This window comes from Salmo salar, chromosome 24, assembly GCF_965601325.2.
Source record: "Salmo salar chromosome 24, fSalSal1, whole genome shotgun sequence".
Classification (NCBI taxonomy): Eukaryota; Metazoa; Chordata; class Actinopteri; order Salmoniformes; family Salmonidae; genus Salmo; species Salmo salar.
Genome location: NC_138314.1, coordinates 45392182 through 45405636, shown reverse-complemented (window position 1 = coordinate 45405636; position 13455 = coordinate 45392182). Strand labels below are relative to the sequence as shown.

General features: G+C 46.3%; 1 protein-coding gene across 1 annotated transcript; it reads right to left on the bottom strand.

Moving 5' to 3' along the window:
• Positions 1-537: 537 nt before the first annotated feature.
• On the bottom strand, positions 538-12944 carry LOC106585929 (uncharacterized). The gene is made up of 6 exons (XM_014172671.3): positions 12673-12944; positions 11637-11751; positions 10361-10650; positions 8903-9316; positions 2476-2577; positions 538-2329 (listed from the first exon to the last, which is right to left on the bottom strand). Exons 1-6 carry the CDS (start codon positions 12716-12718, stop codon positions 2184-2186), a joined length of 1113 nt encoding a protein of 370 aa, XP_014028146.2. The 5' UTR covers positions 12719-12944; the 3' UTR covers positions 538-2183.
• Positions 12945-13455: the final 511 nt, after the last annotated feature.

Genomic DNA, 13455 nt, shown 5'->3' with positions numbered 1-13455 from the left:
TTTACATATCTTACATTACTCACATCATATGTATATACTGTATTTTAAACCATCTACTGCATCTTGCCTATGCCGCTCAGCCATCGCTCATCCATGTATTTATATGTACATATTCTCATTCATCCCTTTAGATATGTGTGTGTATTAGGTAGTTGTTGGGGAATTGTTAGATTACTTGTTAGATATTACTGCACTGTCAGAACTAGAAGCACAAGCATTTCTCTACACTCGCATTAACATCTGCTAACCGTGTATATGTGACCCAAAAAATTTGATTTGAGTCGCCCGTTTTGCCGTGGGTCAAAACGGGCACCTGGCTCACGCCCAGGAGGCAGCCCGGTTCCAACGCCAACCCAGTTGACCCGGGGTAGGCCCGTGGGGCAGGCCCGTGGGGCATTAATCTAATACCTTCGATCAGGTCATATGTGTGTGGAGGGAAAGTGGAAGGAAAATGTTCCATGTGTTCCCTCAATCTTCGCAGCTTTTTGACTGTCAATAATTTTCTGAATGTGTAAAAAAGAGACGAAACGAACGATAACAATGCGATAAACAAGAGTTTATTTATTGACTAAAGTAGTATTTGAGCAGTACAAATGAAACTCAGTCACTTCCAGAACACAAAAAGTTACTTTACTGTTAAATTTCTAATATAGAAGTACCCTGTCACACTGTTAGGCTGTTAGGCCACTCATACGGTCTGTTGAAGATAACCTTTTCACCAATAGTAGAGACAACATGTCAACAATAAAGTCAATCGTTCAAAAAGCTAAATAATTTGTACAAAAAGCTAAATAATTTGTACAAAAAGCTAAATAATTTGTACAAAAAGCTAAATCATTTGAAGAAAAAGCTAAATAATTTGTACAAAAAGCTAAATAATGTCTACAAAAAGCTAAATAATTTGTACAAAAAGCTAAATAATTTGTACAAAAAGCTAAATAATTTGAACAAAAAGCTAAATAATTTGTACAAAAAGCTAAATAATTTGTACAAAAAGCTAAATAATTTGAAGAAAAAGCTAAATAATTTGTACAAAAAGCTAAATAATTTGTACAAAAAGCTAAATAATTTGTACAAAAAGCTAAACAATTCAGACAGAAAGCTAAATCATAAAGACAAATGCGAAATCATTTTCATGGGCTTTTCACATTTCACTTGTTATTTCCCTTTGTTTGCATCTCAAATGGCACCCTTTTTGCTACGTAGGGCACTATATAGGGAATAGGGTGCCATAAGGCTCTGGTATAAAGTAGTGCACTATGTAGGGAATAGGGTGCCATTTGGGAACTAAGGCTATATTTCGTGCTTGTAATATGCATACTTTATGACATACAACTAATGTACATTTCTCCTATCTATATGCATAAGGAGGAAACATGTTTCCATGCCCAGCATGAAAATCATGACTACTGACAATGTGTTGTAAAAAGTTAAATAAATAAATAAAATAATTTTCGAAATGGCATATTGAGGTCAAAATACCAATTTTTCTAACCTGTTTATTAAAGAGGCAGCTTAACTCATTCTCAATCCTTCTCATGAATTCCTAGTCGATAATAAAAATCTACTTTGCACTTAAGTGTGTATCGATATTTTTCTAAAACTTATACTTAAACAGGTATATCTTGTTCAGATTAAACTATTTTGCTTATAAGTATGTATCAAGAATAATAACACATACTGTCTGCAGCTTGTATTCATATTCTCCATTAAACTTTGTACTATCAACAAAAGCTGGTAGATTTGGCAGGTAGAGCTGCTGTTTTCTGATCTAGGACCAGTTCTAGTCAGGTGGCAGCTCAACAATGCATTCTCCAGAAGGGGGCGCCACTGATCCAGGACCAGTTCTAGTCAGGTGGCAGCTCAACAATGCATTCTCCAGAAGGGGGCGCCACTGATCCAGGACCAGTTCTAGTCAGGTGGCAGCTCAACAATGCATTCTCCAGAAGGGGGCGCCACTGATCTAGGACCAGTTCTAGTCAGGTGGCAGCTCAACAATGCATTCTCCAGAAGGGGGCGCCACTGATCTAGGACCAGTTCTAGTCAGGTGGCAGCTCAACAATGCATTCTCCAGAAGGGGGCGCCACTGATCTAGGACCAGTTCTAGTCAGGTGGCAGCTCAACAATGCATTCTCCAGAAGGGGGCGCCACTGATCTAGGACCAGTTCTAGTAAGACAACGCATTATTCTTCAGGTGGTAGCTCAACAATGCATTCTTCATTAGGGAATTCAACTGATCTAGGACCAGTTTTAACCATGTCTAAAATGTATTCTTCTTCAGTAGGGAGTTCTTCTGATTCCAGATCAGGTTCAGGAGCCTGGACAGCATCTAGAGACAGGGACATGGAGTGTGAGCATGGCCTGAAACCTCACTTTTGATTGATTGATTGATTGATTGGGTCAATCGGCTAGCTGGCCAGTTTGATTGATCGATACATTTATTTGATAGAGTGATTGATCCATGGTCAGACTCACTTCTCTTCAGGATGAGGTAAAGTACGCAGAGCAAGACAGCCAAATAGATGAACTTAACCACACTCAGTACCATGGCAACCACCTGCTGCCCACCATCGCCCCCTAGTGGAGAGAAGAGACCTGTAACACACATCCATATTACCCACCACCTCCCCCTAGTGGAGAGAAGAGACCTGTAACACACATCCATATTACCCACCTCCCTCTAGTGGAGAGAAGAGACCTGTAACACACATCCATATTACCCACCACCTCCCCCTAGTGGAGAGAAGAGACCTGTAACACACATCCATATTACCCACCACCTCCCCCTAGTGGAGAGAAGAGACCTGTAACACACATCCATATTACCCACCACCTCCCCCTAGTGGAGAGAAGAGACCTGTAACACACATCCATATTACCCACCACCTCCCCCTAGTGGAGAGAAGAGACCTGTAACACACATCCATATTACCCACCACCTCCCCCTAGTGGAGAGAAGAGACCTGTAACACACATCCATATTACCCACCACCTCCCCCTAGTGGAGAGAAGAGACCTGTAACACACATCCATATTACCCACCACCTCCCCCTAGTGGAGAGAAGAGACCTGTAACACACATCCATATTACCCACCACCTCCCCCTAGTGGAGAGAAGAGACCTGTAACACACATCCATATTACCCACCACCTCCCCCTAGTGGAGAGAAGAGACCTGTAACACACATCCATATTACCCACCACCTCCCCCTAGTGGAGAGAAGAGACCTGTAACACACATCCATATTACCCACCACCTCCCCCTAGTGGAGAGAAGAGACCTGTAACACACATCCATATTACCCACCACCCCCTAGTGGAGAGAAGAGACCTGTAACACACATCCATATTACCCACCACCTCCCCCTAGTGGAGAGAAGAGACCTGTAACACACATCCATATTACCCACCACCTCCCCCTAGTGGAGAGAAGAGACCTGTAACACACATCAATATTACCCACCACCTCCCCCTAGTGGAGAGAAGAGACCTGTAACACACATCCATATTACCCACCACCTCCCCCTAGTGGAGAGAAGAGACCTGTAACACACATCCATATTACCCACCACCTCCCCCTAGTGGAGAGAAGAGACCTGTAACACACATCCATATTACCCACCACCTCCCCCTAGTGGAGAGAAGAGACCTGTAACACACATCCATATTACCCACCACCTCCCCCTAGTGGAGAGAAGAGACCTGTAACACACATCCATATTACCCACCCCTCCCCCTAGTGGAGAGAAGAGACCTGTAACACACATCCATATTACCCACCTCCCCCCCCCTAGTGGAGAGAAGAGACCTGTAACACACATCCATATTACCCACCTCCCCCTAGTGGAGAGAAGAGACCTGTAACACACATCCATATTACCCACCTCCCCTAGTGGAGAGAAGAGACCTGTAACACACATCAATATTACCCATCACCTCCCCCTAGTGGAGAGAAGAGACCTGTAACACACATCCATATTACCCCACCTCCCCCTAGTGGAGAGAAGAGACCTGTAACACACATCCATATTACCCACCACCTCCCCCTAGTGGAGAGAAGAGACCTGTAACACACATCCATATTACCCACCACCTCCCCCTAGTGGAGAGAAGAGACCTGTAACACACATCCATATTACCCATCACCTCCCCCTAGTGGAGAGAAGAGACCTGTAACACACATCCATATTACCCACCACCTCCCCCTAGTGGAGAGAAGAGACCTGTAACACACATCCATATTACCCACCACCTCCCCCTAGTGGAGAGAAGAGACCTGTAACACACATCCATATTACCCACCACCTCCCCCTAGTGGAGAGAAGAGACCTGTAACACACATCCATATTACCCACCTCCCCCTAGTGGAGAGAAGAGACCTGTAACACACATCCATATTACCCACCTCCCCCCCCCTAGTGGAGAGAAGAGACCTGTAACACACATCCATATTACCCACCTCCCCCTAGTGGAGAGAAGAGACCTGTAACACACATCCATATTACCCACCTCCCCCTAGTGGAGAGAAGAGACCTGTAAGACACATCCATATTACCCACCACCCCCTAGTGGAGAGAAGAGACCTGTAACACACATCCATATTACCCACCTCCCCCTAGTGGAGAGAAGAGACCTGTAACACACATCCATATTACCCACCTCCCCCCCCTAGTGGAGAGAAGAGACCTGTAACACACATCCATATTACCCACCACCTCCCCCTAGTGGAGAGAAGAGACCTGTAACACACATCCATATTACCCACCACCTCCCCCTAGTGGAGAGAAGAGACCTGTAACACACATCCATATTACCACCACCTCCCCCTAGTGGAGAGAAGAGACCTGTAACACACATCCATATTACCCACCACCTCCCCCTAGTGGAGAGAAGAGACCTGTAACACACATCCATATTACCCACCACCTCCCCCTAGTGGAGAGAAGAGACCTGTAACACACATCCATATTACCCACCACCTCCCCCTAGTGGAGAGAAGAGACCTGTAACACACATCCATATTACCCACCACCTCCCCCTAGTGGAGAGAAGAGACCTGTAACACACATCCATATTACCCACCACCTCCCCCTAGTGGAGAGAAGAGACCTGTAACACACATCCATATTACCCACCACCTCCCCCTAGTGGAGAGAAGAGACCTGTAACACACATCCATATTACCCACCACCTCCCCCTAGTGGAGAGAAGAGACCTGTAACACACATCCATATTACCCACCACCTCCCCCTAGTGGAGAGAAGAGACCTGTAACACACATCCATATTACCCACCACCTCCCCCTAGTGGAGAGAAGAGACCTGTAACACACATCCATATTACCCACCTCCCCCCCCTAGTGGAGAGAAGAGACCTGTAACACACATCCATATTACCCACCTCCCCCTAGTGGAGAGAAGAGACCTGTAACACACATCCATATTACCCACCTCCCCCCCCCTAGTGGAGAGAAGAGACCTGTAACACACATCCATATTACCCACCTCCCCCTAGTGGAGAGAAGAGACCTGTAACACACATCCATATTACCCACCTCCCCCTAGTGGAGAGAAGAGACCTGTAACACACATCCATATTACCCACCACCTCCCCCTAGTGGAGAGAAGAGACCTGTAACACACATCCATATTACCCACCACCTCCCCCTAGTGGAGAGAAGAGACCTGTAACACACATCCATATTACCCACCACCTCCCCCTAGTGGAGAGAAGAGACCTGTAACACACATCCATATTACCCACCACCTCCCCCTAGTGGAGAGAAGAGACCTGTAACACACATCCATATTACCCACCACCTCCCCCTAGTGGAGAGAAGAGACCTGTAACACACATCCATATTACCCACCACCTCCCCCTAGTGGAGAGAAGAGACCTGTAACACACATCCATATTACCCACCTCCCCCTAGTGGAGAGAAGAGACCTGTAACACACATCCATATTACCCGACCTCCCCCTAGTGGAGAGAAGAGACCTGTAACACACATCCATATTACACACCTCCCCCTAGTGGAGAGAAGAGACCTGTAACACACATCCATATTACCCACCACCTCCCCCTAGTGGAGAGAAGAGACCTGTAACACACATCCATATTACCCACCACCTCCCCCTAGTGGAGAGAAGAGACCTGTAACACACATCCATATTACCCACCTCCCCCTAGTGGAGAGAAGAGACCTGTAACACACATCCATATTACCCACCACCTCCCCCTAGTGGAGAGAAGAGACCTGTAACACACATCCATATTACCCACCTCCCCCTAGTGGAGAGAAGAGACCTGTAACACACATCCATATTACCCACCTCCCCCCCCCCTAGTGGAGAGAAGAGACCTGTAACACACATCCATATTACCCACCACCTCCCCCTAGTGGAGAGAAGAGACCTGTAACACACATCCATATTACCCACCACCTCCCCCTAGTGGAGAGAAGAGACCTGTAACACACATCCATATTACCCACCACCTCCCCCTAGTGGAGAGAAGAGACCTGTAACACACATCCATATTACCCACCTCCCCCTAGTGGAGAGAAGAGACCTGTAACACACATCCATATTACCGACCTCCCCCTAGTGGAGAGAAGAGACCTGTAACACACATCCATATTACACACCTCCCCCTAGTGGAGAGAAGAGACCTGTAACACACATCCATATTACCCACCACCTCCCCCTAGTGGAGAGAAGAGACCTGTAACACACATCCATATTACCCACCACCTCCCCCTAGTGGAGAGAAGAGACCTGTAACACACATCCATATTACCCACCTCCCCCTAGTGGAGAGAAGAGACCTGTAACACACATCCATATTACCCACCACCTCCCCCTAGTGGAGAGAAGAGACCTGTAACACACATCCATATTACCCACCTCCCCCTAGTGGAGAGAAGAGACCTGTAACACACATCCATATTACCCACCACCTCCCCCTAGTGGAGAGAAGAGACCTGTAACACACATCCATATTACCCACCTCCCCCTAGTGGAGAGAAGAGACCTGTAACACACATCCATATTACCCACCTCCCCCTAGTGGAGAGAAGAGACCTGTAACACACATCCATATTACCCACCACCTCCCCCTAGTGGAGAGAAGAGACCTGTAACACACATCCATATTACCCACCACCTCCCCCTAGTGGAGAGAAGAGACCTGTAACACACATCCATATTACCCACCACCTCCCCCTAGTGGAGAGAAGAGACCTGTAACACACATCCATATTACCCACCACCCCCTAGTGGAGAGAAGAGACCTGTAACACACATCCATATTACCCACCACCTCCCCCTAGTGGAGAGAAGAGACCTGTAACACACATCCATATTACCCACCACCTCCCCCATAGTGGAGAGAAGAGACCTGTAACACACATCCATATTACCCACCACCTCCCCCTAGTGGAGAGAAGAGACCTGTAACACACATCAATATTACCCACCACCTCCCCCTAGTGGAGAGAAGAGACCTGTAACACACATCCATATTACCCCCACCTCCCCCTAGTGGAGAGAAGAGACCTGTAACACACATCCATATTACCCACCACCTCCCCCTAGTGGAGAGAAGAGACCTGTAACACACATCCATATTACCCACCTCCCCCTAGTGGAGAGAAGAGACCTGTAACACACATCCATATTACCCACCACCTCCCCCTAGTGGAGAGAAGAGACCTGTAACACACATCCATATTACCCACCTCCCCCTAGTGGAGAGAAGAGACCTGTAACACACATCCATATTACCCACCTCCCCCTAGTGGAGAGAAGAGACCTGTAACACACATCCATATTACCCACCACCTCCCCCTAGTGGAGAGAAGAGACCTGTAACACACATCCATATTACCCACCACCTCCCCCTAGTGGAGAGAAGAGACCTGTAACACACATCCATATTACCCACCACCTCCCCCTAGTGGAGAGAAGAGACCTGTAACACACATCCATATTACCCACCACCTCCCCCTAGTGGAGAGAAGAGACCTGTAACACACATCCATATTACCCACCACCTCCCCCTAGTGGAGAGAAGAGACCTGTAACACACATCCATATTACCCACCACCTCCCCCTAGTGGAGAGAAGAGACCTGTAACACACATCCATATTACCCACCACCTCCCCCTAGTGGAGAGAAGAGACCTGTAACACACATCCATATTACCCACCACCTCCCCCTAGTGGAGAGAAGAGACCTGTAACACACATCCATATTACCCACCACCTCCCCCTAGTGGAGAGAAGAGACCTGTAACACACATCCATATTACCCACCACCTCCCCCTAGTGGAGAGAAGAGACCTGTAACACACATCCATATTACCCACCTCCCCCTAGTGGAGAGAAGAGACCTGTAACACACATCCATATTACCCACCACCTCCCCCTAGTGGAGAGAAGAGACCTGTAACACACATCCATATTACCCACCACCTCCCCCTAGTGGAGAGAAGAGACCTGTAACACACATCCATATTACCCACCACCTCCCCCTAGTGGAGAGAAGAGACCTGTAACACACATCCATATTACCCACCACCTCCCCCTAGTGGAGAGAAGAGACCTGTAACACACATCCATATTACCCACCACCTCCCCCTAGTGGAGAGAAGAGACCTGTAACACACATCCATATTACCCACCACCTCCCCCTAGTGGAGAGAAGAGACCTGTAACACACATCCATATTACCCACCACCTCCCCCTAGTGGAGAGAAGAGACCTGTAACACACATCCATATTACCCACCACCTCCCCCTAGTGGAGAGAAGAGACCTGTAACACACATCCATATTACCCACCACCTCCCCCTAGTGGAGAGAAGAGACCTGTAACACACATCCTTATGGTGTCACACTCACCTATTGTTGTGATGGTCACCGTGACCGGGTCACTGTCGGTGGTGACGTTGTCGCCGGTGACAGGATCTGGGCGCGTGATCACTGTGGCAACACTGACGGTGTACTGGGTTCCCGGGGTTAGGCCAGAGATCCGGATTGAGTGGGAGGTGGAGCTGTTGGAGCAGGGGAGGTGGAGGAGGCAACACGAGGTGGTAGGGTGAGGGGCGTGGTGGGAAGGACAGAGGAAAAGAGGAGGGGTGTGGCGAGGAGGGAGAGAAGGGTGGAGGAGAGAAAGATGAGGGTGATGCTGGAAGCTACATGTGGTGATTCTGTAGCTATGATCAGCTGTCTGCATCAGAGGGGGCGTGTCCCAATGCACAATCACATGATCTGTGCCTTCAGACTCCGCCTTTAGCCGCTCAGGGGGTACAGCGCCTGTCAATTCAATAGATATAAATGTCAATTCAATAGATATAAATGTCAATTCAATAGATATACACTAGTGTTCAAAAGTTTGTGGTCACTTAGAAATGTCCTTGTTTTTGAAAGAAAAGCAAAAATGTTTGTCCATTAAAATAACATCAAATTGATCAGAAATACAGCGTAGACATTGTTAATGTTGTAAATGACTATTGTAGCTGGAAACGGCTGATTTTTAATGGATTATCTACATAGGCGTACAGAGGCCCATTATCAGCAACCATCACTCCTGTGATCCAATGGCACGTTGTGTTAGCTAATACAAGTTTATCATTTTAAAACGGCTAATTGGTCATTAGAAAACCATTTTGCAATTATGTTAGCACAGCTGAAAATTGTGGTTCTGATTAAAGAAGCAATAAAACTGGCCTTCTTTAGACTAGTTGAGTATCTGGAGCATCAGCATTTGTGGGTTCGGCTACAGGCTCAAAATGGCTAGAAACAAAGCACTTTCTTCTGAAACTCGTCAGTCTATTCTTGTTCTGAGAAATGATGGCTATTCCATGTGAGAAATTGCCAAGAAACTGAAGATCTCATACAACGCTGTGTACTACTCCCTTCACAGAACAACGCAAACTGGCTGTAACCAGAATAGAAAGAGGAGTGGGAGGCCCCGGTGCACAACTGAGCAAGAGGACAAGTACATTAGAGTGTCTAGTTTGAGAAACAGATGCCTCACAAATCCTCACCTGGCAGCTTCTTTAAATTGTACCCGCAAAACACCAAGTCTCAACATCAACAGGCAATTCCGGGATGCTGGCTTTCTAGGCCAATGGAAACAGTGATTCAGCCAGTCATTTCACTGCTCTAGACCCATTCTCTCTCTACTTCTTTGAGGAGCATCTAACACATTGCTTTCACCTCATTGCAGATCATATACCGTACAGTAATAAGGTACAGGTTACAGTAAGGCTTCTATGTACTCTCTTTCGACCCAAGGGGAAGGAGTAGGGAGTGAATAGGGACTGATTATTAAAACTGTCAGTCGTCCTCACTCACCTTGGCAGATGAAACCATGTCGTTCCGCGGTCTCGCCACAGGATCTCGACAGCAGTTTATTCTCCCCTTTGAGGCTGGTCTCCAGACAACCACAGAGTCCAGGTCCAGGATTCTTTATGTACCAGCGATCGTAGCTTAGCCCCTGGCCATCCACCCACTTCCACCCCCAGCCACCAGGGGCAGTGTGGGGCTGCAGACCCAACCAGAAGGTTTCCCTGTCACCAGCCATGGTCTGCAGAAGAAACTGGTACTGGTCCTGGGTGCTTAGGACAGCCAGGTCAATGTAGTGCCTATGTTACCACAGGTAGAAATAAATACATCCTTTGTTTATTCTAAATTGAGACACATTCGGGCAAAGGTCCGTCCTTCTGCTCTCTCTCTCTCTCTCTTCCGTGACCTGGATACCGATATGGGGTCGAGGAAAGTGTTGTTAGCAGGCCAACAGAAGACGGTGCTCCCCTCCGCGATAGTCTCCTTTAGATAGGTAGACAGATGACTCATCTTTGTATCTCTTACATTATAGCGTCTGTGACAGTATGGGCAGCACCGTTGAGGCTATCTCCGTTTTGAAGTAGTCCGTTTTCTTCTTCGCCATTGGCTGACATGACTCCAACAGGGTCACCAGGAGGAATCAGGAAATTAAGTTGGTTGTCCCACCCAGTTGACTACTTTAAAATGGTGGAAGCCCTCAATGGCGGTTCCCATGCTAATGCAGCCTTTTAGAGATCTCTATCATTCTCTATGATCCAAACTGAGTCCTTCCCACACCACTTTGAATCAGCTATTGTTTTCTCAAAGTAGAAAAGTATGCAAACATTTAAATGATATACTACTTTTTAAATCTATAAAATGTTTTGCACAGCTAGCTAAATTCGTTTTTTTGGGGGGGATTCCACCCTGCGAACGTCATTTGCCTGACGACACGCAATTGGAGAAGGAGAGTCTCATTTCATACAAGCGCATTTTCTATCCACCTTCCCTCTTCCTCGAATACCTTTGACTTTTTAAAAAACCCAACAAGGATGCCAGAGAGGACGGAGGAGAGAGGATGGAGGTGTTGAGTGAATCTAATTGAGAAAAGACCCTGGGTATGTTTATTTTGGTCACTCCTACTGGCTAAATCTGGCATCTGCATCTTTGGTTTAATTTTACAGTGCAACTTACTGTGTAAAAAATGTTTTAAAAAAATACACTTACATTTTCTTTTTTTCTCTTCCTGACACTGATTGTGTCTCTGGATAAGAGGATCTACTAAATGACTCAAATGTAAATGTACCTCTGACAGAACCGCCTGGCCTGGATCCAGGTCACAGCCCTGTCCCCGTCTCTCCGCTCCACTTGGTACCACAAGGCAGAGCAGTTCAGTCCCAACGCCAGGCCCTGCCACAACACTACGACAGATACACAAATAACAAGCAATAAATAATAAACATGGTCTACCACACACAGTTACTCTACTGTCTCTACTTAACCATGGTTACTCTACTGTCTCTACTCTACTGTCTCTACTTAACCATGGTTACTCTACTGTCTCTACTCTACTGTCTCTACATAACCATGGTTACTCTACTGTCTCTACTTAACCATGGTTACTCTACTGTCTCTACTCTACTGTCTCTACTTAACCATGGTTACTCTACTGTCTCTACATAACCATGGTTACTCTACTGTCTCTACATAACCATGGTTACTCTACTGTCTCTACATAACCATGGTTACTCTACTGTCTCTACATAACCATGGTTACTCTACTGTCTCTACATAACCATGGTTACTCTACTGTCTCTACATAACCATGGTTACTCCACTGTCTCTACATAGCCATGGTTACTCTACTGTCTCTACTCTACTGTCTCTACATAACCATGGTTACTCCACTGTCTCTACATAACCATGGTTACTCTACTGTCTCTACATAACCATGGTTACTCTACTGTCTCTACATAACCATGGTTACTCTACTGTCTCTACATAACCATGGTTACTCTACTGTCTCTACTCAACTGTCTCTACATAACCATGGTTACTCCACTGTCTCTACATAACCATGGTTACTCCACTGTCTCTACTCTACTGTCTCTACATAACCATGGTTACTCTACTGTCTGTCTACTTAGATATGGCAGCAGTGTTGACCATTGTTCCTCCAGGGGTGAGGGTCTGCACGTTGCCTTGTTACCCAAAAATGGAGGCACTTTTTAGTTTTTGTCTATGATGAGTTGATTAGTGGAATCTGCTTGTTGTGCCTGAGCAAAAAAAACTACATGGTTTTGAGTATGAGTTAGTTGGAAAAGTTAAAGTGTTTTCTTTACCCAGGAGAGCCAATCGCTGCAGGGGTGAGAGGTCAAAAAGGTCCATGGGTCCGTTGGGTAGATCTATTCATCTCCTCCTGACCCCTCGTGTGTTGCACTCTCCGTCCATTTCTCTCTCTGTCTCTCTCTTTCTCACCGTCTTTCTCTCTCTCTTTCTCACCGTCTTTCTCTCTCTGTCTTTCTTTCTCTGTCTGTCTCTCGCTCTCTCGTTCTCTTTCTTTCTGAGCCTGTTCCTGTCTTCCCAGTATTATTATACTCCAACAGCAGGCGTAATGCAAGTAAGTGGGTGGAGCTATTAGGCATGGCTTACAGCCAGCATGGTGGAAATAGGAGGGGACCAAGGAGCAACCGGTTTTCTCCTCTCCCATGTTGCAGAACGTTTTCTTCCTCCTGTAAATGATTGTCACTTGGGGCTCAGATCTCTCTTGCAGCCATGCATGTCATCACAGATATGTCACAGGCCTATTGTACGTAGTAATCTCATGGTTGACCTTTGAGTCACCTTTTGGCAGCAGTTACTTATTTGACAAGTCTCTACCAATTTTTGCACAAGGTCTGTTAAGGGGACCTATAGACCTTCATTTAAACTTCTGGTGTCTAGAATGAAACTTGGATATTTCGGGAATGTATTCAGACCCCTTGACTTTTTGCACATTTTGTTACTTTACAGCCTTATTCTGAAATGGGTTAAATATCCTTCTTTCCTCATCGATATACACACAATACGCCATAATGACAAAGCAAAAACAGGTTTTTACAAATGACACCATGAGAAACAAGATT

What these genes read in the sequence shown, in the direction of transcription:
- LOC106585929 (XM_014172671.3), bottom strand. Translation starts at nt 12,718, where the DNA reads ATGGACCTTTTTGACCTCTCACCCCTGCAGCGATTGGCTCTCCTGG. An exon ending in ACATGGTTTCATCTGCCAAG is followed by an intron (nt 9,317 to 10,360) that starts GTGAGTGAGGAC and finishes TTGAATTGACAG; the next exon opens with GCGCTGTACCCCCTGAGCGG. An exon ending in TTACCTCATCCTGAAGAGAA is followed by an intron (nt 2,330 to 2,475) that starts GTGAGTCTGACC and finishes CCCTGTCTCTAG; the next exon opens with ATGCTGTCCAGGCTCCTGAA.